The 27,721-nt window shown below is 42.6% G+C and overlaps 3 protein-coding genes, 1 long non-coding RNA gene and 1 pseudogene across 5 annotated transcripts; 2 read left to right on the top strand and 3 right to left on the bottom strand.

The window, feature by feature from the left end:
• Positions 1–857: 857 nt before the first annotated feature.
• Positions 858–3,016, bottom strand: LOC115177351 (heat shock cognate 71 kDa protein-like; annotated as a pseudogene).
• Positions 3,017–6,116: 3,100 nt separating this feature from the next.
• LOC115177340 (TBC1 domain family member 15) lies at positions 6,117–17,643 on the bottom strand. The gene is made up of 10 exons (XM_029738036.1): positions 17,012–17,643; positions 15,088–15,273; positions 14,742–14,860; positions 14,155–14,258; positions 12,083–12,150; positions 11,532–11,678; positions 11,333–11,423; positions 9,947–10,095; positions 7,864–8,005; positions 6,117–7,748 (listed from the first exon to the last, which is right to left on the bottom strand). Exons 1-10 carry the CDS (start codon positions 17,478–17,480, stop codon positions 7,586–7,588), a joined length of 1,638 nt encoding a protein of 545 aa, XP_029593896.1. The 5' UTR covers positions 17,481–17,643; the 3' UTR covers positions 6,117–7,585.
• On the top strand, positions 11,652–12,059 carry LOC115177353 (uncharacterized). Its single transcript, XR_003872391.1, has 2 exons — positions 11,652–11,721; positions 11,929–12,059. It is a non-coding gene; the product is annotated as an uncharacterized LOC115177353 (long non-coding RNA).
• Positions 15,236–26,139, top strand: LOC115177342 (uncharacterized). 2 transcript variants are annotated; one of them, XM_029738038.1, is made up of 10 exons: positions 15,236–15,424; positions 20,239–20,331; positions 20,566–20,626; positions 20,728–21,102; positions 21,205–21,252; positions 21,395–21,433; positions 24,883–24,994; positions 25,159–25,236; positions 25,380–25,461; positions 25,782–26,139. In XM_029738038.1, exons 1-10 carry the CDS (start codon positions 15,314–15,316, stop codon positions 25,854–25,856), a joined length of 1,074 nt encoding a protein of 357 aa, XP_029593898.1. In that variant the 5' UTR covers positions 15,236–15,313; the 3' UTR covers positions 25,857–26,139. The 2 variants fall into 2 exon arrangements, with proteins under 2 accessions (XP_029593898.1, XP_029593899.1); XM_029738039.1 differs by lacking the exons at positions 15,236–15,424; positions 20,566–20,626 and having other exon boundaries at positions 20,097–20,331.
• On the bottom strand, positions 17,969–19,580 carry LOC115177347 (uncharacterized). Its single transcript, XM_029738045.1, has 3 exons — positions 19,206–19,580; positions 18,281–18,697; positions 17,969–18,125 (listed from the first exon to the last, which is right to left on the bottom strand). The coding sequence occupies exons 1-3, from the start codon at positions 19,249–19,251 to the stop codon at positions 18,016–18,018; spliced, it is 573 nt and encodes a 190-aa protein (XP_029593905.1). The 5' UTR covers positions 19,252–19,580; the 3' UTR covers positions 17,969–18,015.
• Positions 26,140–27,721: the final 1,582 nt, after the last annotated feature.

Below are 27,721 nucleotides of genomic sequence, written 5' to 3'. Positions count from 1 at the left end.
TAATCACATACATACCTATTTCTACTTCTTCATAACAAGATTGCTACAATATGAATGTCACTTTTGAGGGAACTTTTACGATGAGCAATAGTGCGGATGTTCATACAAGTTTATAAGACTTTAAGCACTTTGTGACAACTGTTAATGTACAAAATGTATTTGCCATATCTAACCTCAGGGAGGGTATTTGGGGGGGGAGGTTAAAGAAAAACACAAAAAATGCTTATCAGAATCCAGCTTTATTGGTTGTGATATATTCAATCTGATTAAAGTGAAGGTTGTGTGAACTGCACAACAGCACAAGGCTGTAAGAGCCTGCCATAGATATAAATATTACACAGGATGTTCTCAAGAAGAGAAGTGATGACACAGACCAGGTCTGCAGTAGGTGTTGTGTGAAGCATGGGAGCTGAGATGTGTACAGGATGTGGATTCTCTTCTGTAGAGGTCAGGGATTTTAGTCGAACTCCTCGATGTTTGGGCCAGAGGAGGAGCCAGCTCCAGCACCTCCAGGGAAGCCTCCAGGCATACCACCTGGCATACCGCCTGGCATACCTCCTGGTGGGCCTCCGGTACCCTGATACAGATTGATAATGATGGGGTTACACACCTTCTCCAGCTCCTTCTGCTGGTGCTCATACTCATCCTTCTCTGCCGTCTAGATAAAGACAAGGGGAGAGACGAGAGAGGAAGGGAGAGAGTATGAGAGCGTAAGAGAGACAGGTGATGATCACAATATTCTATCTTATATGATTTATTTGTTTCAAACTTACTGTGAAGCCTACTTTTACCATGGGAGGAAATGCATCAATGTGAAACCATTGCTAACCACTAAGAACACTCAATCTAGGTGGAACTCTAGACCAGCCCCCTGTGGTTTACCTGGTTCCTGTCCAGCCAGGAGATCACTTCGTTGCACTTGTCCACGATGGTCTTCTTGTCCTCCGGGCTGATCTTTTCCGTGAGCTTCTCGTCGTCCACGGTGCTCTTCATGTTGAAGGCCAGGGACTTCAGCGAGTTCTTAGCTGTGACGTTCTCCTTCTGTGCCTCGTCCTCAGCCCTGTACTGGTCAGCCTCTTGCACCATGCGCTCAATGTCCTCCTTGGTCAGACGTCCTGGGGATAACAAGATACAGACACATAATTATATAATTGCCCATATGTGACATATTCATTATCTCCTACTCTCTCCTGTTGTCTCTCTTTCTTTTTGGGACTCTTTTCTTTGAGGAAAGGGTTGGAAATCAATAAGACCTTTGATTATGTTGTGAGGTTCAAGGTTAAGGAGGCATACCTTTGTCATTGGTTATGGTGATCTCGTTCTCCTTGCCGGTGCTCTTGTCCACTGCAGACACATTGAGGAGGCTGTTGGCGTCAATGCCAAAGTCAAAGGACGCCTCTGGGGTCAGGGGGGATTCCGGTGAGCTCAAACTTGCCAAGGATATTGTTGTCCTTGGTCATGGCTCTCTCCCCCTAATACACCTGAGAAATAAATAATGGGAATGGATTAATACTAGATAGAATCATGGAGGGAATAGGTAATCTGGCTACTTTACACAAACGTTGGCAGCTCATAAAAGACTCACCTGGATGAGCACTCCGAGTATGTTGTGAAGGTCTGGGTCTGCTTGATGGGGATGGTGGTGTTCCTCTTGATGAGCACGGTCATGACCCCCCCGGCCATCTCAATACCAAGGGACGTCCAGCAGCAGCAGGCACTTGTCACCGGCCAAGATGGCAGTCTGCACAGCTGTGGAGGACAGAGAGGAGATGTTGGATGAAACATTGTATCACATATACTTGACACAGTGACATTTTCTTGCAAAACACAGTGAGATACCTATCTTCGCCATAAGCCAGAGCCTCATCAGGGTTGATGCTCTTGTTGAGGTCTCGCCCATTGAATAAGTCCTGCAGAAGCTTCTAGATCTTGGGGATACGTGTGGAGCCTCCCACCAGGACGATGTTGTGTATCTGGGCCTTGTCCATCTTGGCATCTCTCATAGACTTCTCCATGGGTTCCAGGGTGCTGCAGAACAGGTCAACGTTTAGCTCCTCAAAGCGAGCCCCGGTTATGGAGGTGTAGATGTCGGCACCCTCATAGAGGGAGTCAATCTCGATGCTGGCCTGGGTGCTGGAGGAGAGGGTGCGCTTGGCCCGCTCACAGGCAGTGGGCAGGCGCCGCACCGCCCTCTTGTTGCCGCTGATGTCCTTCTTGAATTTACGCTTGAACTCGCTGATGAAGTGGTTGACCATGCGGCCTCCCAGGTGGGTGTCGCTGGCGGTGGACTTGACCTCAAAGATGCCATCCTCGATGGTCAGGATGGACACGTCTAAGGTGCTGGTCGAAGAACAGGACTCTTGCGCACACCGCCGACCTGATAAGAGAGAGCAATTAAGTCAGTAGGACTTTCAAAGGACTAATCAAGCAGACCTAGTGTGAGTCATACAAACCAGTGTTTTTTTGTTTGTTTTTTTAGTTTCTGTGCCTTCTTGTCCAGGCCACAGGTGATGGCTGCAGCGGTGGACTTGTTGTTGATATGCAGGACATTGAGTCCAGAGATCACTCCAGCATCTTTGGTTGCTTGGCGCTGGGAGTCGTTGAAGTAGGCAGGGACTGTGATGACAGCATTGTTCACTGGCTGAAGAGGGAAAAACACTATTAGTTAGATCTAGTGTGTATCATCCCTAAATAGATTGTCAGTTGGAGTTATTAACATACAATGTATACCCATCCAATCTTTTCAAACCTACATGGGGTGCATGGAGTGGGTAGGGGCTAAGACTAGATTTGGAATTGAGGTGGTTTTTCATTTGGTTAGTCAGACTCCCTACCTTGCCCAGGTAAGCTTCAGAATCTCCTTCATCTTGGTGAGCACCATGGAGGACACCTCCTCAGGGAAAAAGGTATTCCTCTCTCCCTTGTACTCTACCTTCATCTTCGGCTTGCCACCATTGCTCACCACTGTGAAGGGCCAATGCTTCATGTCCAACTGTACCACGGCATCATCAAACTTACGACCAATCAGACGCTTGGCATCTTTGGACACAGGGATGGCAGAGTAGGGTTGATTTTTAAGAGTAGGAGGAATTTGTCTGTGGTTACTGGTCTAAGGTCAGTTTTGCATTTCCCCCTAATGGAGTGAGGCGAGGCTGATGGATTTAAATCTAGTACTTTTAGGCCCTCAAGTAGGGACTACTGATAACAACAGGCAAGAGGCTACAGCGCTGAGCTTAAAATAAACCTTGATGATTCTGTTCCCTTTGTCCACTAGAGGATTCATCTAACTACCCACTGTGTGTCAAGGTGAGGTGATGTGCTTACCGAACACGGTGTTGGTGGGGTTCACGACCACCTGGTTTTTGGCGGCGTCACCGATCAGCCTCTCCGTGTTGGTGAAGGCCACATAGCTGGGTGTGGTTCTGTTGCCCTGGTTGTTGGCGATGATCTCCACCTTACCATGCTAGAAGATGCCCACACAGGGGTATGTGGTCCCCAGGTCAATGCCTGCTGCTGGTCCTTTAGACATCCGGCAACAACAAGACCTGAATTAGAGTTCATTAGTGAGAGGAGAATTACTTGAATTATTTGAGAATTACGTAGGCCTACAGTATCATAAAAGAATGTTGAAATATACGTTTCATGAAAACGATATTGTTATAAAACCGTCTCTTTTGAATATTATCAGTTATTAGTAGCTAGCAACAGGTAGTTAGTTGGATGACAACAGTCAAATGTTTCAACATGTGTTGAAAGCCTTTGGGGTTAAAGGTCATCATGATCATGTATGCACATTCGTGTGTATGCGTGCACACGTGCACGTCTTTGACAGTGTGTGTGTTCCTTCCCTGGATGTCCCTGTCATTCACAGGGAGAAGATGCAGTCCCACGTGTGCCCCCAAATTGGAAGTGATCCCCGGGGCTCAGCTGTTCTAGAAAGTGCTGTCACGGCAACATGCCAACCAGGGGAGTGATACCAACACCGCAACTCCTTAAAGCAGCAATACAACCAGTAGCATGCCACCTGAGCCAACAGGCCACCCTCCCTCACCCTCCACTCATCCTGTTTTCCCCTCTCCACAGATCCTTCTGGCAATACAACACCCAACTGTTACCAGCCAGGCTAAGTCAATGTGATGTATTAACACAGTGGCTTTTTTCCAACAGCTGAATCCCTTAAACTACCAACGCATTCTATTAATATGGCTCACAGATCTGTTGTTGGGACACGGGTTGGATTAAATTAAGTGATTATTAATGAGCTGTTAAGTAAAACTGGACTTTGCCAATATCATATGTACTGAGCAGTTACCTTGTTGAAATACTTACTACTGTACTTCACTATTGTGTAATATGCAGTTACTATGGGCCTGGACTGAAATAACAGGAAAGGCCTTAGAAACCTCACTGCTGGAGAAGGAACTATGATATACATTCAAGCTGTTACCTCACAATTAACTAATACATTAAGTCAGTGGGGAAATAAGGGGGGATTGTTGAAATGGAAAAATGGTGAACATGCTAAACAAGGCCAGATCATGTGGTGAGGCCCAAATATTTGGTCGTAAAAAAAGTTCTTAAATGTTTGGCAAGTAAATACTGTACCTAATTCTGTCATACAGCCACTCACTGTATTCTTGTGAAAGGATAAAAGTAGCATTTCTCATATTCGGGATGGATTAAACAGACAAAGCCACCACACAAACTACTGGTACTGGTAAATTCCTTATCACTTATGATCTAATTCTGTTAATCCTTGTATATTCATTTAATTTGAACGAACTCATTACCATCCTTTTTATCTATTTTTTAAAACGTATCTAAACTCAAAAACGGAACATCCCTTTTCCAGGACCCTGTCTTTCAAAGATAATTCGTAAAAATCGAAGAAATTTCACAGATCTTCATTGTAAAGGATTTAAAAACTGTTTCCCATGCTTGTTCAATGAACCATAAACAATTAATGGACATGCACCTGTGGAACTGTCGTTAAGACACTAACAGCTTATAGATGGTAGGCAATTAAGGTCACAGTTATGAAAACTTAGGACACAAAAGAGGCCTTTCTACTGACTATGAAATACACCAATAGAAAGATGCCCAGGGTCCCTGCTCATCTGCGTGAATGTGCCTTAGGCATGCTGCAAGGAGGCATGAGGACTGCAGATGTGGCCAGGGCAATAAATTGCAATGTCCATACTGTGAGACGCCTAAGACAGTTCTACAGGGAGACAGGACGGACAGCTGATCGTCCTCGTAGTGGCAGACCACGTGTAACAACACCTGCACAGGATTGGTACATCCGAACATCACACCTGCGGGACAGGTACAGAATGGCAACAACAACTGCCCGAGTTACACCAGGAATGCACAATCCCTCCATCAGTGCTCAGACTGTCCGCAATAGGCTAAGAGAGGCTGGACTGAGGGCTTGGAGGCCTGTTGTAAGGCAGGTCCTCACTGGCAACAAGTCACCTATTGGCACAAACCCACCGTCGCTGGACCAGACAGGACTGGCAAAAGTGCTCTTCACTGACGAGTCGCGGTTTTGTCTCACTAGGGGTGATGGTCGGATTCACGTTTATCGTCTTCAGGAATGAGCGTTACACCGAGGCCTGTACTCTGGAGCGGGATCGATTTGGAGGGGGAGGGTCCATCATGGTCTGGGGCGGTGTGTCACATCTCAGACTAAGCTTCTTGTCATTGCAGGCAATCTCAACGCTGTGCGTTACAGGGAAGACATCCTCCTCCCTCATATGGTACCTTCCTGCAGGCTCATCCTGACATGACCCTCCAGCATGACAATGCCACGAGCCATACTGCTCTTTCTGTGCGAGATTTCCTGCAAGACAGGAATGTCAGTGTTCTGCCATGGCCAGCGAAGAGCCCGGATCTCAATCCCATGTTTTATCGGAGGGTGAGAGCAGTAATGACAGTAATGAATTGACAGTATTTTGGAATAAATGAAGCATTTTTTATATAGTTGTCTGAACCTTTCATAGCATGCTCCATGAAAATACTACACAAACCATGAAAGCATTCACCAAAGGCTTAAGTCAAGTAGGTCACACAAAGGCTATTCTAAAAAGGTTAAATTAAGAAAAGATTCACACACCTTTAATGTCCCACAATTTATTACATTTAACCCTTATATAATAACAGTCCATACATACAATGACAATCCTGTCCCTCCAACATACTGAAACCTATTCTTCATTCTCCAACTCGCAGGGCGAGGAACTGAAATGTCAAGCAGCTATAGATCTGGAAATAATCCTCAATTTTTTTATGAATTGCTCCAAACCCAATTATACTCGGAATTACATGTTCACTCCTATCTGCCTAAAAGTACTGGACACCTGAAAGTGACATCTCCTTTATGGCAATTAGCTGGATACGAATAAAATATCTTTAAATAACCAAAAAACTAACCCACACACATAATATCAAACTTTCACTAAGCAAGATTGTGACAGACATGTGTATTTATTATAGTATTCCAGACAGTATTGGCACACTGTCTGGAAGGGTTCTGGGGGCCTACAACCACCCCACCCCCAAACAGGTCAAAAGAAAATGGAATTACAGGAAATGAGTTTTAAAAATGCAAAATCCTCTCAGCCTCATGGCAAAATGTGTAGAATAGATTGGGACTAGCTATAAAACTGCAGTATGCCACTGTATTGGCAACATGGCAGAATGCTACTCGTCAATGTTTAGGGATTTCCAGAGGGGTGTCCTGTCCATACTCTGAGCTATTTCAGGAGAGGTGACACACAAGCACAGTCTTAAAATGCAGCTAGGGCTGAGGGCTCTTGTAGAACTAATCAAATCTGACCGCACCTCTCGGCTCTTTCTCAGAACTGAACCAATGAACAGCTACTCCGGTCACACAGGTCCACTATGACACATAGGTCAGCAGCTGGCATCCTATTTTATATCCTTAGAAATAGACTGACTAGAACAGGCATCCCCATAATTCTATGTTTACCAATCACCAGGGAGTCACAACACATGCAAACTGATGCTACATGCAATTTTTCAGTGGTCTTGATGCAATTCCAAGACTTGTTTTCTTCCAGTATTATCACATATTATATAGTTCAATCTCAGATCAAGGGTGAGAATCCCTTTTGGCCACATCATAGTCCTAATTTTTATTATATCATTTTGTAAATAGGGCTTTCTTCTAAACTCACCAAGGAAAACATAGAAATCAAGGCTTGCAGTGCGTAGGCCAAACTCCAGGTGAACGTAAGTAACTAGTTCAGCGTTGCACACTTTTCTATCCGTTCATTGACACCTTTCTAAATAATTAATAGATATGTTTAAATAGATATAAATTAGCATAATCAGATACAACAACAAAGAGAGAGTCCAAATTGATAGAATTATTGGTAAGTAAGCAGCGTCACTCACTGAAGGTAGATCCCACAGCAATATTAATACTTCAACGTTAGTGGACAAGAGATGTAAATAGTACACACTCCTCTTAGGAAATAGGTCCCTTGTTTTGAGTCCACCCCACAGTTACTACAGGTTGTAGCTGAATGTTCAAGAGGTTAAGTTAAGGACTGATCTGGGTTCAGGAGAATAAGCTGCGGAGCTGGAACAAGAAGTGGTCCTCCTTGTTTTTACTTGTCCTGCAGCGGCCATTCATATAGTCCCAAGCAGAGCGCTTGCAGTAGTTGTAGAAATGCTCCTCTGCTTTCTTCAGGGTGAGGTTCAGGTCCAGAGTTCCCTGCAAACTGCACAGAGAGAAACACGAACCGAAAGACTGATGAGTCTGGTTGTATTGCTTTGTAATGACAAGGCAAATATTCAGAGGATGGACGGACGCAGACACACACACACACACACAACCTGTTGGTGAACTGGATGAGCTGCACGTCGTTCCTACAGCTCAGCAGGGCGTCTCTGTTGTCCAATAATATGGTGGCACAGATGAAGAGTTCAAAGGTGAATTCTGTGTTGACGGCCTGTGCCTCAGACACTGGTTTATCCTCTGGAACCATCCCAGAACATCCGTTACAACACAAACAAATCACAAGGACAACATACCATTGTTATAAGCAAATACAGAAGGACCAAAACGGGCTTCTGTAATTTCACATTACCAATTGTATGGACATATACACAACATGACCAAAAGTATGTGGGCACCTGCTTGTCGAACATCTCATTCCAAAACCAGCGGTGGTCCCGTTCTGTGAGTTTGCGTGGCCTACCACTTCACGGCTGAGCCGTTGTTGCTCCTACATATTTCCACTTTACAATAGATAGTGTATTTGGAACCATAGGCTGTGCACTGTTTCTTATGTACTGTCACACGTCACTGTCTCACTAGCCTGGGACTTGGAAGGATGGCCACAGGAGACTACCGTCTCACCTACACCGTGCCTACCGTCTCACGTTCAGTTGAAGTCGGAAGTTTACATACACTTAGGTTGGAGTCATTACAAATCGTTTTTCAACCACTCCACAAATCTCTTGTTAACAAACTATAGCATGGCTTTAGAAGCTTCTGATAGGCTAATTGACATCATTTGACATCATTTGAGTCAATTGGAGGTGTACCTGTGGATGTATTTCAAGGCCTACCTTCAAAATCAGTGCCTCTTTGCTTGACATCATGGGAAAATCAAAAGAAATCAGCCAAGGCCTCAGAAAGAAAATTGTAGACCTCCACAAGTCTGGATCATCCTTGGGAGCAATTTCCAAATGCCTGAAGGTACCACGTTCATCTGTTCCAACAATAGAACGCAAGTATAAACACCATGGGACCACGCAGCCGTCATACCGCTCAGGAAGGAGACGCGTTCTGTCTCCTAGAGATGAACGTACTTTGGTGCAAAAAGTGTAAATCAGTCCCAGAACAACAGCAAAGGACCTTGTGAAGATGCTGGAGGAAACAGGTACAAAAGTATCTATATCCACAGTAAAATGAGTCCTATATCGACATAACCTGAAAGGCCGCTCAGCAAGGAAGAAGCCACTGCTCCAAAACCGCCATAAAAAAGCCAGACTACGGTTTGCAACTGCACATGGGGACAAAGATCATACTTTTTGGAGAAATGTCCTCTGGACTGATGAAACAAAAATAGAACTGTTTGGCCATAATGACCATCGTTATGTTTGGAGGAAAAAGGGGAGGCTTGCAAGCCAAAGAACACCATCCCAACCGTGAAGCACGGGGGCGGCATCATAATGTTGTGGGGTTGCTTTGCTGCAGGAGGGACTGGTGCACATCACAAAATAGATGGCATCATGAGGTAGGAAAATGATGTGGATATATTGAAGCAACATCTCAAGACATCAGTCAGGAAGTTAAAGCTTGGTAGCAAATGGGTCTTCCAAAGTTCTGGCAAAATGGCTTAAGGACAACAAAGTCAAGGTATTGGAGTGGTCATCACAAAGCCCTGACCTCAATCCCATAGAAAATGTGTGGTCAGAACTGAAAAAGTGTGTGCGAGCAAGGAGGTCTATAAACCTGACTCAGTTACACCAGCTCTGTCAGAAGGAATGGGACAAAATTTACCCAACTTATTGTGGGAAGCTTGTGGAAGGCTACCCGAAACATTTGACCCAAGTTAAACAATTTAAAGGCAATGCTACCAAATACTAATAGAGTGTATGTACACTTCTGACCCACTGGGAATGTGATGCAAGAAATAAAAGCTGAAATAAATCACTCTACTATTATTCTGACATTTCACATTCTTAAAATAAAGTGGTGATCTAACTGACCTAAAACAGGATTTTTACTAGGATTAAATGTCAGGAATTGTGAAAAACTCAGTTTAAATGTATTTGGCTAAGCTGTACCTACATTTCTGACTTCAACTGTATACCATGCCTACCGTGACTACCGTCTCACCTAGACCGTGACTACCGTCTCACCTAGACCGTGACTACCGTCTCACCTAGACCGTGACTACCGTCTCACCTAGACTGTGCCTGCGGGCGATCCTCTCCTGGTAGCGGGCGCGGTCCACCTGCTGGGAGATCAGCTCCAGGTGGTCACAGCTCAGGATCTCAAAGAGACGCAGGGCATCACAATGCTCAAACTCTCTTTGGAAACCCAGCAGCAGCCATCTGGGAGAGGGGACACACATAAGTGTAAGTATACATATTTCATTCAAATACACACCTTCAAATTAGTGGATTCTGCCATTTCAGCCACACCTGTTGCTGACAGGTGTATAAAATCGAGCACACAGTCATGCAATCTCCATAGACAAATATTGGCAGTAGAATGGCCCGTACTTAAGAGCTCACTGACTTTCAACGTGGCACCGTCATAGGATGCCACCTTTCCAACAAGTCAGTTCATCAAATTTCTGCCCTGCTAGAGCTGCCCCAGTCAACTGTAAGTGCTGTTATTGTAAAGTGTAAACGTCTAGGAGCAACAACGGCTCAGCCGCGAAGTGGTAGGCCACACAAGCTCACAGAATGGGACCGCCGAGTGCTGAAGCGCGTTAAAACCGTCTGTCCTCGGTTGCAGCACTCAGTACCGAGTTCCAAACTGCCTCTGAAAGCAATACATTTTTTTTTAAGCTTCATGAAATGGGTTTCCATGGCCGAGCAGCTGCACATAAGTCTAAGATCACCATGCGCCATGCCAAGCGCCGGCTGGAGTGGTGTAAAGCTCGCCGCCATTGGACTCTGGAGCAGTGGAAACGCGTTTTCTGGAGTGATGAATCACCCTTCACTATCTGGCAGTCCAACGACAGAATCTGTGTTTGGCGGATGCCAGGAGAACGCTACCTGCCCCAATGCACAGCGGCAACTGTAAAGTTTGGTAGGCCCCTTAGTTCCAATGAAGGGAAATCTTAACACTACGGCATACAATGACATTCCAGATGATTTTGTGCTTCCAACTTTGTGGCAAAAGTTTGGGGAAGTCCCTTTCCTGTTTCAGCATGACAATGCCCCTGTGCACAAAGCGAAGTCCATACAGAAATGGCCGAGATCGTGTAGAAGAACTTGACTGGACTACACAGAGCCCAGACCTCAACCCCATCAAACACTTTTGGGATGAATTGGAATGCCAACTGTGAGCCAGGCCTAATCGCCCAACATCAGTGCCCAACCTCACTAATGCTCTTGTGGCTGAATGGAAGCAAGTACCCGCAGCAATGTTCCAACATCTAGTGGAAAGCCTTCCCAGAAAAGTGGAGTCTGTTATAGCAGCAAAGGGGGGACCAACTCCATATTAATGCTCATGATTTTAGAATGAGATGTTCGACGAGCAGGTGTCCACATACTTTTGTAGTGTATGTACTGCAAACACATACAGATGCAGTATATGCGTGTGTGTTGTGCTGTGTACCTGTGACAGAAGGTGAAACTCTCCATGCTATCTGTGATCAGGTGGGTGTGGAGCTGAGGGTCCAACTCCTTCAGCAGCGCCGCCTCCAGCTCTGAGTGACAACAATCAAAACGTACAGAACATTACCTTATTATCAAGTCTACCATATTATTACACATGTACAGAGAAGACAAAAAAACAATTAAAACTAACAACAAACCTATCTTCCTGTGCAGGCCATCAGCGCGGAAGTCCTTGGAGAACTTCTCCATGTAGCAGGAGAAGCTCCAGTAGGTGTCAACCTCAGAGTCCAGAACCTCCAGGAATCGGCTACAAAGGTCATTCATCCCCTGGGCATAGCTCACCTCTGACCCCCAGCGCATCAGCATGACACACACAGTATGAGGAAAGTAAGTAAATACAGTTACTTTAGCTTACTACTAAGACTAAGGGGATAATTTGAACATGAAATATGCGTGTACATTTCTCGTAAGTTCTGCATTTACTTCCATGGCAGATAGGGGCGAAAACGTACACGCACATTTATCAAGTTAGGATTGTGTGACATTTTACTTCGCCAACATTAGAGGGCTCTCTAATGACACTCTTTCTTTCAGTGGTTGGGTGACAACCGGCTCATGACTTTGACCAGTATACAGTATTTGCAGCACTAAACTGAGATAGGCAGGATCAAAGATAAACAGAGAGAGAGAAAAGAGAAAAAAAATGACAAGAGAAAGAGAGACAATAGGAGAGAGAAAGAGAGATTACCTGGGTGAAAAGCAGCATATGTGATGAGAATATCCCTCAACACCAGCAGATTGCCCAAGCCTTCACCCCTGTAAAAGCAAACAAACCGTCAACACAAGGGTTGCAAAGGGGGAGAATGTTACCGGCAACGTTACCAGTACACTACTGGAATATTGGGACACTTTCTAGGATTTTAGGTAATTTTCATAACATGTAACAGATAAAATAAGATGTTTTAAAATGTGATGACAAAGCTGTTAAACATAATCCTTAATATGACACATTCATTTTTGAATACAGTTGGTGTTTAATATGAGTGTTTCAGCATGGAATATCCTTTCTATCTTTTTTATACGCTTTTATTTATTTATTTTACTATGGGTCTGTCAATATGTATTTGTTGTAAATGTTTTGGGGCCGAACTGGTGGTAGTTGTGAAAAAAGAACTGGTGGTAGTTGCAAACAATGTCATTATATTTAATATGTTTTTTCCTTATGTAGGTCTATCCACTAGAACAGGGTTTCCAGAACTTTTGTTTTGCAACCCCACCATGTAAAAACAGTGATGTAATAAAAGGCCAATGTTTACTTTTTTAATTGGGTCTATGGCAGTCTATTACAAATCAGTTTGACAGTACTTTAATCTAAAGGAAGTATGGTTTGAGGTGGCTGAAATGCATCAGAAAGGTATTGGGAAGTTCAGAAGATTAGGCAATAATTTTGCATGGTATTCTATGTAGAAAAGATCATTGATGATATTCTTTTCCCCCCCAGTCTGATTTAGAGCCTGGTCTTGTCCGCTCTGTTCTAATGAGTCCTGCGCAGCTTGAGGGAAACAGAAGACACATACGTATTCCTTATCTTTCAGTGAAGGGGTCATAATATTTTGTAGCTTAAACCATAAAAAATGTGAGACACATTTGTAGGAAGAAAACAGAAACTGCTCTGTTTATTACAACCGTATCTAGTAGCTACTGGAGGTTACTGACAGAATCCCGGTTCTATGAACCAAGAGCAATTATTCATATTTTTTATTTCAGTCGCAACCCTTAGTTTGGGAAACGCTGCACTAGAAACTAATGGACAATATGGACACACAGATGTAAAGATTAAGAAAATCACTATTTTATATGACTTTTTTTAAATTTACCATAGATAAATTAACTGTTTATTACCAAAATGACTGACAAAATCTGATAACTTTGGTAAATGACCAGTAGTTTTGCAACCCTCGTTAAAACAAATCAGATCAAATACACGGACACCTCACACAAAAAGACTGTGATCCTTAAAATGAGCAACGACACGTAGCCTACTGGCTTTATATGGGTTGTAATGTCAAGCTAAAAACCTTTAACGTTGTAACGACACAGCCTTCTTATCCTAAAACCAACAACAGGTAGTCAGTGTGTCACTGCTTACACATGTTGACAGAGAAAGAACACTTAAGGCCCTACTCCAATATGCCCTGTTGATTTAAGTGTTGAACTGTTTGTAGCTGACAGCCTGCCAGAGGAGTTTAAACATAAATCCTGTTAAGCTTCCTGTTAAGTGTTGAGCAATGTTCCCTGTAAAGGCATCAGCATGCTTTAGATTGCCTGGCGCCTAGCCGAGCTCAGCTAACCGAAACCAAACTAATGTGATCACTTACTCAAATAAAAAAACCTTCGCTTGAAAAACGAGAAAAAAAGTGGCAATAGTACTGTTTGTCCATTATGAGATGCCGAAGCCAGTATACACCTCAATAAATCAGGATTTATTTAAGATAAAATTAACAACAGATTTCTTGAGTTGAGGTTTTTCCAGAGGAGATCTTAATCGTGCAACTTGGCATCTGAATAGAATTTTGGTGTAGTATTTCTCAAGTGAACAAAATGTGCATGAGGACGAGTCATCTCTCGTTGAATGACAACAATCACTTCATTGAAGAATCCCTACTGGTGACCAATCTCCGACGAGGGGGCGTAGACTCTGGCTACCGACTTACTATTTGATCACCACAAAGTATTGAGTATTCAACTGTGAGATCATTTCATTGGCCCTCTGTCTCAATGTACAGAGACTGAAGTTGATAATGAACTAAAGCCACTCACGAGTAGTAGGGTAGGTCTCTGTCTGTCCGAGGCACGTCCTTGTCGATGATTCGGATGGCCTCTTGGAGCTCCTCCAGATCAAAGGTCACCCGCTCAAACAACACCTGGGTTCAGGGGTCAGAGAAACAAAGATATTAGTGATCAGATGGACTATGTCATCATCTCAGACTTCAGTCTAACATACTGTAGACTGTAAAGGTCTGTAACAAGACATGTCAACCTCTGAGAGTGTGACCAGCTGTTAAGAGATTGTAAAATATAATAATATATATAATATTCAGTAATACAATGACAGAGTGGATTATATTGACCTTTCCATGACTAAAAAACACAGTTTGCAGCCTAACACCCATATCCTGGTGCAATATAAACTGACAACATTTCAAACAGCCCCAAGCTAAATTACTGTAGTACATTTTCAACATATAGCACTTCTGTTGAACATATTAACTATGAATAGGTGAATGGTCAATAGGGAAGGTGTATGGTAATTTTGATCTCTTACACTCAAAAATGTAAAGAGGGAGAAGCGGTTAAACCATATACTTTGCAGGGGTTTTGAGTACTTTCTGAGGCTGGTGGTTTACCTGGGCCTGTAGCTCCAGGAAGGACAGCCTCTCCCTGACCTCATCACTCTGGTTCTGAGCCTGCAGCTGGACCCTGTCCTGCCTCACATCGAAGTACTGCACCGCTGCCACCAATTCAGCTAGAAACACACACAGGGAGGGAGGAAGAGAATGGGAGGCAGGTGAGCGTGAGTGAAGGAAGCAACTTTACAGGAGGAAACCAGGGAGAATTTACAAAATTGGTTGAGCTCAGATTCCAGCATAAAGTTGATGAGTCTAGAATGAGGTGCTGAACAACAATAGATAGCAAGAGAGAGAGAAAAAGAGAGCGAGAGAGAGTACAAGTTGATCTACATCCGGGCCCTACCATCGGTGCCATTTATACGCAGTCGGACGGCGGCAGGAAAAAGCTGCTGCCACTTCCTCTTCATGGAGTGGTAGCGGACGTTGAGCTGCTCCTGCAGTAGGGGGCGCTCCAGAGAGGTGGAGCTGCAAGGGTACATCCCGAACAGGAAACGCCAGACCTGGCCACGCTCCGAATGGGACACACCACCTAGACACATACAGCACAGGTTGAGTCCAGATACTTTACAATGGCTTCTTTCCTCCTGTGTGTTCCTTTTCCTCACTCCTCAACCTCACTGACGGGAAACAACTGGACAGGTGAGAGATGCAATGACATGTCCACTTGGTGTTCTGGACAGGTAGGTCTCTCTTTAGCTTTTCAACAGAATCGACTTTTGCACTAGAGACAAGGACTTTTGCATAATTTCACAGGAATGTGAAGACAAGACTAGAACTAAAATATAAAAGATAAGCTATTGGATCACTTGGCCTCTGACTAGATAGAGATATCATTTTTTTAAATTTAACCTTTTGCCTAGTTAAATGTCAGTTAAGAACAAATTCTTATTTACAATGACAGCCTACCCCGGCCAAACCCTAACAACGCTGGGCCAATTGTGCGCTTCCCTATGGGACTTCCAAACACAGCCGGTTGTGATACAGCCTGGAATCGAACCAGCATCTGTAGTGACGCCTCTAGCATTGAGATGCAGTGCCTTAGTCCGCTGCGCCACGCGGGAGATAAAGTGGCTAATTTATTCCTTCTAGCTAATTTATCCCTAAACAAACTAGGCTTATAATGGTTAGTGTGCAAAACAAGTCTTGATCCCCAGCGTGGAGACCTTTAGCCCCCTTCTTAGAGCTCTGACAGGGATCATTATATAATGTTTTTACACCATAGTCACTGCAGCTAATGATATCGCACCAGAGGAGAGAAGGAATGTGCATCGATGAAAGGGAGGGGGGATTTTTCCATGTTCCTGGTTACATTTTTTGATAAACACAGTCACAGTAGTAACCCCTCTGTAGCAGAATACCATGTACCTAGCTCACAGAGCTCTACCTTGCGTGCAATGGAAGACTCATGATTTTCAGCGCGACAAAGCCCTAGGGGTTCCTAAATCAGTGGGGGGGTTCAGTGTTTACAGTCAACACTATGCACCCTGAGTCCTACATCTTGGTCATATACTGTAGCTGTTTCCCCTAACCACTGATACATGGTCAGATATTTTGTCATCCCTAAATGGTTAAGGTTATGATTGGTAGTTGGATAGTCTGATCCTAGATCTGATGTTAAGGTCCATTTCACCTTGAGCTTGAAAACGTGAGTGAAGGCCCTGAGTGTACCGGTGACTAACTTATGCACTGATGCAGATAGAAGCTAGAAAGTATACTGTCCCCAGCTATTCACCCATTCATACACTCCTCTTGTTTTCCCTCAGGAGCAGCTGTGTGTGGACTGTTGATGTCATACCCACAAACCATGACTGATGGATTTCATGTGAATCATGATTTTTCCTCCCTCTGAACATAATCTGTCAGATCACACCAAAGTCTTGACTGGTACCTGTAAAACCAAACCATTGTCTGTTTCTAAAAGTCATGTTGGGAGTCTTTGCTTGAGGGGTCTCAGTGAGGTTTGATTACATGGCTTTCTAGAGAATGGTTGAACTGTAGTGCAGTGAGCTAGCTCCTCAGGCAAACATCACTTGACTTCCTCTTGACTTGTAGATAGTGATAGAGCAATACCAAATATGGGAAACCCAGCACTGGGAAACAATTTAACTTTACTTAATTTAAACTTTGTGATAGGCTCCAGCATACTGGTCCATAATGTTTGAATATTAAATAATTGTCAATCAACTAATATGTTGAATTGTGAATTGCTGAATGGCAGTGATTTATGCCCATCAATTTCTCTTTAGGATATCGTATCCCATCCTTACCGTTCTTGAAAATGTGCATCCGCAGCCTGGACTCGTCCACTCTCCCCTCTGCGTCCATAACGCCAGGTAACCCGAGAGGTGTCGTGGAAGGAGCAGGTAGGTTTACCAATGGTACTTTCTGCTGGTTGCCAAACTCCGCCGTGACATGATTGCCAGGTGAACTTCTTTCCGTTGTCCCATTATTTCCCTTGGTTTTAAGGGGAGTACCACATACCCCAAGTTCTTTGGCGGTCCTTTCACGACCGGGAATATCGAGTGCAGGTGAGTGCGGTAGCCCGTTCTCCTGTAGAGTGTCCATGATGTATATTCTCACTAACGACACGAAGTGTAAAACACAAACATCCCTCCTCGTGAAACCGGTTTGAGTGCCCTCTACATTTGTTTGTTGCAAAAATAAAAAGTTGCGCTTTACGTTCCTTTCACTTGTATGTTTATGCTGCGCTCCGATTTTAAATGGAATATGCTTCATTCAATACACAGGAGTTAGGACATTTTCCCAGTTCAGACAGGAATCCATGTTATGCTCTGCCCACTTAAACCTCACGACCAAAGTTCTTCCTGTGAGTCAGTCATATGACTGAACCTTACTGTTTTGTGTGTGAGGCCTACATTCGGGTTTTTATGTCGGGTTGAAAGCCGCAATTCTTCCGCTACAGGAGCATTTTAACACCACCTAGGGGTTTTTACGAGACAACTATTTCTACTGGTCAATCTGGCATAAACGTTTAAAAGTGAAACGCCTTCATTCATATTCTTGGCATTTTATGATGGACTAGGCCTACAGCTAACTAGTCTAAACTGCTCTTTTATCACCCAAACCTTTACATTTCCTCCCACACTATGAATGGAAGTGGTCTGTGAAATGCAGATTCAGTGCAATACTAAACGTACAAACTAATGACTAATATAATGACCATACAATATGTTGGGCCTTTTTCCATTAATGAATTGAATAACTACTTTAAAAAATTTTATTTAACCTTTAAATTGTCGAAATGACATCTTTAACAATTGATTGTGAGGCCTCCAAGCACTATGATGACCAACAGCTTCACTGCCAGAAAAGCATAAAAATAAAATAGTTGCATCTCGGAAGTATTTTCCTCTTCTGCACCTTAAGAACAAAATCATATTGAAAACATTAACTACAAAGGGAAGGACTACTGTCATCTGTATGATAACTTGATACATTTTTGAGCAATACAATAGTAAGGGAATAAATGTGATATTTTTTTTTACCTAATATGTGCATTTTCTTTGTTGTGTTACCTGGGATAACTGAGGTAAATATTAACCCATAAGGTGTAGGTTTAGCCTCGCTGATGAGGAGTCTTGTCCCATTGCCATGGTACTGCTTGTCCTTCCCATTGACGCAGCACTGCAGAGTGCAGAAGTAGTTGCCTATGTCATTCAGCTCTAACCAGATCATCAGGATGCTTGTGTCTGTTGTGTTCAGGTCGTAGGTTTTCTGAAACCTCCCCTTGAATCGGGGCAAGTCACCCATCTCCCTCCACACCTTCCTCTGGCCATGTGTGGCCGAGTTGATGTACCACTCTGCCCTGCAGCCAGTGATCAGCTCCCCGCTGTCCGACAGGACACGGCATCCCATGGAGACTTTCTGGCCCAGTGTGCCGGTCACCACTGGGTTCTGGTCCACCCATACACGACAGAAAGCCTGAAGAGGGACTGGACAACAGAATAGACAAATACTTGTGACAAATGTTCTCGTTATGGTATAATTAAGCAATAAGGCCCGAGGGGGTGTGGTATATGGACAATATAGCACGGCTAAGGGCTGTTCTTAAGCACAACACAATGCGGAGTGCCTGGACACAGCCCCCTTAGCCGTGGTATATTGGCCATATATCACAAACCCCTGAGGTGCCTTATTGCTATTATAAACTGGTTAGCAACATAATTAGAGCAGTAAAAATACATGTTTTATCATACCCGTGGTATACAGTCTGATATACCACAGCTGTCAGCCAATCAGCATTCAGGGCTCGAACAACCCATTTTGTAAATAACTATATTTCTGTCAAGAGGATGACTTTCTTTGCCATCAAGACAAAAGAGACTATACAATAGTGAAACTAGATGCACCTGTTAAGATCTCTCCTATAGTTAACATTGGGGTTTGTGTCTGCCAACTGCACAAAACTAAATTAAAACCCAAACAAGATAAAACCATTACCTTTGAGAAGGATGATCACAATTAGGACAATGTGAAAGGTAGTCATTCCTTACAGCAACACGAAGAGCCAAATAATTAGCATGTTGTATGATACCAAAAGTCAGATTTTATGGGTTGAATTGTGGAAGAATTTCATCCAGATAAGAGATTCAGAGAAGAAATGTACTAAATTTGTCATTAAAGTCTTACCTTATGCCCCCAAATAGTACCGCAACAATTACAATAATCAACTTTACTTCCTTAATAAGTTCATTTCCTGATGCTCTAGCTACACTCTTGAGGTAAAAAAAATATATATATAGATATGAGTCAAACCCACTGTGGTTTCCAATGTAGGTTTGTGTGAGCAAATGTCAATTGGATGTGGATATCAGAAATATTTAATGTGTATGTTTAACCTTGCAAAGGCCTAAAGAATATAAAAGTGGTTTTGTCGATAGAGAGAGTTTTGTTGATGCTGAGAACGGAATGTTTTTAAATTTAAAAAAAGGTAACATTCTTGCATAAAAAAAAATGTATTGTGTTTTTTATGGAAAGTTATCTTAATGTTCTGAGAACATGACGTTAAATAGAACCATGAGGAAAACCTGCAGAAAACATTATGTTGAAGTACTGAAATTTCCACCTAAGAAACATACAGTTCTCAAAACGTAATGTGCCATCTGGGTATCCTGCACCGTTTCCAGAATGTTGTGGGAAGGCTGTGTTCAAAATAACCATAGGACAACCACACTCTCCCCAAGCTCTAAGAAGGGGCGGCAGGCAGCCTAGTGGTTAGAGCGTTGGACTAGTAACCGAAAGGTTGCAAGATCGAATCCCCGAGCTGACAAGGTGAAATCTGTCATTCTGCCCCTGAACAAGGCAGTTAACCCACTGTTCCCTTGTAGGCTGTCATTGAAAATAAGAATTTGTTCTTAACTGACTTCCTTTTTTTGTTCAACCACCATCATTGTTAAGTAACAGGAAATATACATGCAATACTTTTGACACCGCTCTTGTTATAACTGCTTGTCACTCATTTTACTGGAACCAGTTGGCTTTTAAGATGTGTGCCAGTGCCATGGTCACTGCTGGTGTTTTCCTTGGACCTGTAGCCTCCTGTTTTTGCACCTCTTTTCACAACACAGTGAGTATCCTTCGTAGATTAGAGTTTTTATTTTGTTGTTGCTGAACCAACATTATTTCCCAATGCTTTACAGTCTCTGCTATGCTTGTTGGTCAGTGGTAATGTTGTATTGGTTGACACAATTATGATGGGAGCGCCATCTGACACCAGGCATCTTTAACACAACATGTAAACGATATTAGGAATCCGATGCGTCATTAGTTAGTTAACTTTCAAATCTCTCCGTTGGACCAGATGAGCCCATTGATGTGGATTGAGATGATGCTCATTTTGTCTCAGGCCTCTGGCACTAGTGGTATGTGATTCATTTTTATGTCAATATGCACTCAGTGTTTCCTTATGCTATGTCTAAACAACATGAACTGAATAATACTTTTGTTGTTAATTCAAACACAGGTGTGGATTGGAAAGCTGATTACCCGAAGGTTGTTTTTACCAAAATGGGAGAAGATGTGACCATACCATGCAATGTTACCTATCCCCCGTCCCCATCTAAAGAGCCTATCCAGGCCTACTGGAAACGCAAGGGAAACATTAAACTAAACATAAATGATAATGACAAGAATGAATTCCTCTATCACCCCATCAACACATTCGTCATCAAGAGTTTTCAGAACAGGACCAAGCTGACAGGAAATGTCACTAAGGGAAACTGCTCCCTGAACATCAAGGGAATTGAAGAAGGCGACATGAGGAACTTCTACTTGAGAATTGCCACTGGAGCCAACAACTTCAGTTTTATTAATCAACTTGTCTCCATTCAAATATCTGGTAAGCAGTAGAGGATGCAATGTAAAGTGCCTTTGTTCAGTGCAGTGTGTCATTCATTTGATTTGGAGGAAATTAATCCCTACTGTATTTTTTTCCATTCAGGAACCTCCGGGACTACTTCAACCATACCAAAGGACAAGTCAAACACAGGTGAAATACTCAGCTTAGAATTTTCACGTACACACCGAATTTAAACTGTTGCTATGAATCAGATATTGGTTTACTTTAGAAATGACCAGTGAACCTGACACAGTTGATAACAGCAATAACAATGTCTTTGTCTTCTTCTCAGTTGATTCCACAACTACAGTCCCACTAGCCACCATTGAATGTAAGTAGACTCTCAGGGCCAGTTTCCCAGACCCACATTAAGCCAAGTCTGTATGCTATATCTACAGTGCCTTCAGGAAGTATTCATACCCTTTGACCTATTCCACATGTTGTTGTGTTACAGCCTGAATTCAAAATGGATTCAATATTTTTTTCTCTCTCACCTATTTACACCACAGGAGGTCGGTGGTACCTTAATTGGGGGGGACAGGCTCGTGGTAATGACTGAAGCGGAAATAGTGGAATGGTATCAAATACATCACACATGGTTTCCATGTGTTTGATGCCAGTCCATTTACTCCGTTCCAGCCATTATAATGAGCCGTCCTCCCCTCAGCAGCCTCCACTGATCTACATAAAATACCCCATAGTGAGAAAGATAAAACATGTTTTTAGAAACGTTTGGAAATGTATTGAAAATGAAATAATGAAATATCTTATTTACATAAGTATTCACAACCCTGAGTCAATGCATGTTAGAATCAGCTTTGGCAGTGGTTACAGCTGTGAGTTTTCCTGGGTAAGTCTCTAAGATCTTTGCACACTTGAATTGTACAATATTTGCACATAATATTTTTTTTTATTCTTCCAGCTCTGTCAAGTTGGTTGTTGATCATTGCTTAACAGACATTTTCAAGTCTTGCCATAGATTTTGGTAAGCAACTCCAGTGTAGATTTGGCCTTGTGTTTTAGGTTATTGTCCTGCTGAAAGGTGAATTTGTCTTCCCGTGTCTGTTGGAAAGTAGACTGAACCAGGATTTCTTCTAGGATTTTGCCTGTGCTTATCTCCATTCCGTCTCTTTTTATAAAAAAAAACTCTATAGTCCTTGCTGATGACAAGCATACCCATAACATGATGCATCCACCACAATGCTTGAAAGTAAGAAGAGTGGTACTCAGTGATGTGTTAGATTTGCCCCAAACATAATGTTTTGTATTCGGGACATAAATGTAACAAAAATAATAATAATTTGCAAACAGGATGCATGCTTTGGAATACTTTTATTCCGTTCGTGCTTCCTTCTTTTCACTTGTCATTTCGGTTAGTATTGTGGAGTAACTACAATGTTGTTGATCCATCCTCAGTTTTCTCATATCACAACCATTAAATTCTGTAATTGAAATCACTGTATCTTTGTAGTGACTGGGTGTATCGTTACACCATCCACAGTGTAATTAATAACTTCACCATGCTCAAAGCGATATTCAATGTCTGCTTTTATTTACCCATCTACCAATAGGTGCCCTTCTTTGTGAGGCATTGGAAAACCAACCTGGTCTTTGTAGTTGAATCTGTGTTTGAAATGTACTGCTTGACTGAGAGACCTTACAGACAGTTGTATGTGTGGGGTACACAGATGAGGTAGTCATTCAAATATCATGTTCAACACTATTATTGCACACAGTGAGTCCATGCAACCTATGCGACTTGTTAAGCACATTTATACACATATATACAGTTGAAGTTGGAAGTTTACATACACTTAGGTTGGAGTCATTAAAACTTGTCGTAAGTTTACATACACCTTACCCAAATACATTTAAACTCAGTTTTTCACAATTCCTGACATTTAATCCTAGTAAAATTATTTTAAGAATGTGAAATGTCAGAATAATAGTAGAGAGTGATTTATTTCAGTGGGTCAGAAGTTTACATACACTCTATTAGTATTTGGCAGCATTGCCTTTAAATTGTTTAACTTGGGTCAAATGTTTCGGGTAGCCTTCCACAAGCTTCCCACAATAAGTTGGGTGAATTTTGGCCCATTCCTCCTGACAGAGCTGGTGTAACTGAGTCAGGTTTGTAGGCCTCCTTGCCAGCACACACTTTTTCAGTCCCATACATTTTCCATAGGTTTGAGGTCAGGGTTTTGTGATGGCCACTCCAATACCTTGACTTTGTTGTCCTTAATCCATTTTGCCACAACTTTGGAAGTATGCTTGGGGTCATTTTTCATTTGGAAGACCCATTTGCGACCAAGCTTTAACTTCCTGACTGATGTCTTGAGATGTTGCTTCAATATATCCACATCATTTTCCTTCCTCATAATGCCATCGATTTTGTGAAGTGCACCAGTCCCTCCTGCAGCAAAGCACCCCCACAACATGATGCTGCCACCCCCGTGCTTCACGGTTGGAATGGTGTTCTTCGGCTTGCAAGCCTCCCCCTTTTTCCTCCAAACATAACGATGGTCATTATGGCCAAACCGTTCTATTTTTCTTTCATCAGTCCAGAAGACATTTCTCCAAAAAGTACGATTTTTGTCCCATGTGCATTTGCAAACTGTAGTCTGGCTTTTTTATGGCAGTTTTGGAGCAGTGGCTTCTTCCTTGCTGAGTGGCCTTTCAGGTTATTAGGACTCGTTTTACTGTGGATATAGATACTTTTGTACCTGTTTCCTCCAGCATCTTCACAAGGTCCTTTGCTGTTGTTCTGGGACTGATTTGCACTTTTCGCACCAAAGTACGTTCATCTCTAGGAGACAGAACGCGTCTCCTTCCTGAGCGGTATGCCGGCTGCGTGGTCCCATAATATTTATACTTGCGTACTATTGTTTGTACAGATGAACATGGTACCTTCAGGCGTTTGGAAATTGCTCCCAAGGATGAACCAGATTGTGGAGCTCTACAATTTTCTTTCTGAGGTGTTGGCTGATTTCTTTTGATTTTTCCATGATGTCAAGCAAAGGGGCACTGAGTTTGAAGGTAGGCCTTGAAATACATCCACAGGTACACCTCCAATTGACTCAACTTCTAAAGCCATGATATCATTTTCTGGAATTTTCCAAGCTGTTTAAATGCATAGTCAACTGTGTATGTGTATGTGTATGTGTGTATATATATATATATATATATATATATATATATATATATATATATATATATATATATATATATATATATATATATATATATATATATATTTCCCGCAAACCCTACCCCCCCCCCCCTAATTTGAGTAAACTAATAAACAACAACGATTGTTGTCTACTTCCAGCTTATACAAACAAGGGGTTGAATACTTATTGACTCAAGGGCTTGTAAGTAAGCATTTCACTGTTAGGTCTACACCTGTTGTATTCGGAGCATGTGACAAATATCATTTTGTTTTATTTTACATTTTAGCTTTTAATTTTTTAATTTGCCAACATTTCTACAAACATAATTCCACTTTGACATGATGTTGTATTGTGTGTAGGCCAGTGGGGGAAAAAAAGTCAAGGGGTGGGAATACGTTCTGAAGGCACTGTATCCATTTGAGAGAGGGTCTGTTGATTTTGCATTGGGAGGCAGGTAGCCTAGCAGTTAAGAGCGTTGGGCCGGTAACTGAAAGGTTGGTGGTTTGAATCCTTGAGCTGTGAAAAATCTGTTGATGTGCCCTTGAGCAAGGCACTTAGAAATAGTTGCTCTGGATAAACGTGTTGACTAAAATCATATTGTTTTTCACAGCGTTTGAGGACGCGCTATCCACGACCACATATATTGCCACCACGGTCCCAGTGGTTGCAGTTCTACTGGTTGCTGTATTGGGAAGTGTTTGGTTCTTCAAGTACAGGAAAAGGTGTGTCCGGTTGATGGGTGTCCCCAGAGGGATGCACTCAACCTTGACTGACATTGATCCATTTCTATAGCAACATCCTATCCTCTGCCTTATATTAGTCATTGCAGATACATTTTAAATACATTTTTCTCACATTTACTAAAATAACTTAATTGATTTAATAGGTCCAGGGGTGTCCCTAAGCAAGAGTCTGGATATTATGCTAATTTCACCATGACAACTCCAATGACCAAACCTGAAAGGTGTGCTTAAAACTATGAAACATCCTTCAGTAAATTGCTAGTTTGACATATTTTGTTTTTTTCTTCTGAACATTACTCTAAAATGTGTTCTTTGAGTTGACCTACAGTGTCAGTGAGATACTTATCTTCCCCTATCTCCACAGAGTCAAAACTACAAAGAAGAAAGATGACACCCAAATTCCTCCTCCAAAGGTCATCGATGAGCCTGTCTATGGCAACGTCCAGGTACATTACAGCACCCTGAGCAGATCTGTTTTAAACTGACAGTACTCTTTATAGTGATATCAACAGTCTACATGTACTAAGTCATCAGCTTTGGACCTAATGGTCTTTACCCACTGGGCAGACACTGGTTGACTCAACATTGTTTCCACGTCATTTCAATGACATGACATTGAAGCAACGTGAAATAGACGTTGAGTTGACATCTGTGGCCAGTGGGTACTATATATGTTTACCATGTTGGCCATTTAGTGTTGTGCTCATAGCTTGATGATAGCCCTTTCCCTACCTTCCCTGCCTGATTTCTCCATTTCTCTTTACAGGGTCCAGGCGATCCGATGGACAGTATGGATCAAATGGACAGTGTATATGCAAATGTGGATCATGCAAAACAGTGATGAAGCTGCATCTCATATATCAGCACTGCTTAATAATACTTGTTGAATATATGTGTGTGTGTGTGTGTGTGTGTGTGTGTGTGTGTGTGTTTTTATCTTGATTGTTTTCTTGTCAAAAGGCAGCTTACAGAGTGTCAGCCCTCATTTCTCTTATCCTGTTTGACTTTCACTTGGTTAGACAATAATATGTGCAGTTTGTTTGTTAAATGTAATATACATAATTCAGTATGTAACTATTTTTTAAAGGACTGGCTTTCAAATAAACATACTTACTGAGATATGCTACCTGTTGTTTGATTCAATCTATGTCAAAACATTTCACAAAAACAGCTCTCGCAGTCCTATATTGGCAAGCATTCACAACTAAACGTAACATTTGTGCTGAGTTGGAGGGGGGGGGTTAATTTCCTCATAATATTACAGCAGTCATGTTTGTGCAAGCTGCCTACAAGTCTAGGAAGGATTTCTTTTAACTCTTGATTGACTTGAGCCCAATGACTGCTCCAGTGATCCATGGGGTCCAGTCTCAGGTCAGCAGACGTCCCAGGTGGTCAACAGACATCCCATGTATCCTGTACATTCAGGTACCCTCCCACATGGACACACATCACAGACAATGAAGGCTCCTGATAAACCCTCCTGGTGGGGGAAGGTCAACTGAATCTACAACCTACAGGAGAACACCAGGTGGCCCCAGAGTTTGCACCCAGATCCTGGGAGACCTGAGCAAGGGAAACTGCATCCTGAGGATTGATAATGTTCAGCACGATGACGTTGGACCGTTCTGTTTCAGGACTGACATGCCAGAGTACAACCATTTCTCCTATGTTAGTAACATGGTTTGCATCAGTTTTAAAGGTGGGTAGGCCTGTGTTAATTTGGTTGAGGATTTTTTGGCAATCTGTATCCTGTTGAATTGTTGAACGTGGCTTATTAAATGTGCCTTTCAAAAGGCCATATATCAGTCTGACTAATTGTTCAATTAATGCTTTTCTTCCGTGTCATGCTGTCCAGTCCCCCCTTTCTGTCAGTGAGGGAGGAGGTGAAGGAGTGGGAGGTGGTATCTGCCTCTTGCTATGTGTCTCACTCCTGCCCATCTGATCCCCCTCTCCTCAACTGGAGCCATTCTGGAACACCCAGCATCCAATCACAGCAGCATACCAAGGGCCAGTGGGAGGTGACATCATCCATGACCTTTACCCCCGCCATCACTGATAACAACCAACCTCTGGACAGTGAACCGCTCAAAGACTCATTGTCAAATGTCACTCTCTATGTCAAAGTCCTATATAGTACAAATGAGAGTGGTTATATTTCTTGACAATGTTGTTCCAAACCAAGTGGCGTGGCAGCTGTTGGGCTGAACAAACAAACTCATGATTGCGCTTTGTGGGAAAGAATGACCCAGTCAGTGGCTCATCTGCATTGTCAGTGGTGATTTTAGCATGTACATCTTGGTGGGGCAAACAAAAAATAAAACAATTGGGATGCATGCCAGCAAAGCCACTACACAACACAAAAACCCTAAACATTAGATGAATTGCACAATAACGGTGACAAATGGTGCCCACAAACTTTTAGGGCCTACATAAAGCTGCCCCAACAGCAGAGTTCCAAAAGCAGTCCCCAAACCTTACCACTGCTACACCTGGCTATCAGCGGAGCCTTGTCTGGCAGCAAAACAATTAATTCAGCCTCATTTACTGCCTTAAAAAAACAGCTGATATGGCTGACTTAAACAAATGTGGTTTCTACTGACAATTGAGATGTACAAACTATGGCAAGCGGATAAGAGGCAATCTGTAATTTCGAATAAGACATTAATGAGCGAGTTAGGAAGAGCGTAGTCAATATAGCTATTTGTT

The sequence above is a fragment of the Salmo trutta genome, chromosome 37, assembly GCF_901001165.1.
Source record: "Salmo trutta chromosome 37, fSalTru1.1, whole genome shotgun sequence".
Classification (NCBI taxonomy): Eukaryota; Metazoa; Chordata; class Actinopteri; order Salmoniformes; family Salmonidae; genus Salmo; species Salmo trutta.
Note: the sequence above shows the minus strand (reverse complement) of the source record. Positions and strands in the feature narration are given on the sequence as shown.

Excerpts from the sequence above, each read along its gene's own strand:
- LOC115177340 (XM_029738036.1), bottom strand. The coding sequence starts at position 17,480 with ATGAAGCATATTCCATTTAAAATCGGAGCGCAGCATAAACATACAAGT. Across the intron at positions 14,861-15,087 it reads GCGTATAAATGGCACCGATG|CTGAATTGGTGGCAGCGGTG; the intron begins GTAGGGCCCGGA and ends GTGTGTTTCTAG. Across the intron at positions 11,424-11,531 it reads TGGCCTGCACAGGAAGATAG|AGCTGGAGGCGGCGCTGCTG; the intron begins GTTTGTTGTTAG and ends GTTGTCACTCAG.
- LOC115177347 (XM_029738045.1), bottom strand. The coding sequence starts at position 19,251 with ATGACTACCTTTCACATTGTCCTAATTGTGATCATCCTTCTCAAAG. Across the intron at positions 18,698-19,205 it reads TGTGATCATCCTTCTCAAAG|TCCCTCTTCAGGCTTTCTGT; the intron begins GTAATGGTTTTA and ends TCTGTTGTCCAG. Across the intron at positions 18,126-18,280 it reads ATTTACCTCAGTTATCCCAG|GTGCAGAAGAGGAAAATACT; the intron begins GTAACACAACAA and ends TTTGTTCTTAAG.
- LOC115177342 (XM_029738038.1), top strand. The coding sequence starts at position 15,314 with ATGGCTTCTTTCCTCCTGTGTGTTCCTTTTCCTCACTCCTCAACCTCA. Across the intron at positions 21,434-24,882 it reads CCCACTAGCCACCATTGAAT|CGTTTGAGGACGCGCTATCC; the intron begins GTAAGTAGACTC and ends TGTTTTTCACAG. Across the intron at positions 25,237-25,379 it reads CCAATGACCAAACCTGAAAG|AGTCAAAACTACAAAGAAGA; the intron begins GTGTGCTTAAAA and ends CTATCTCCACAG.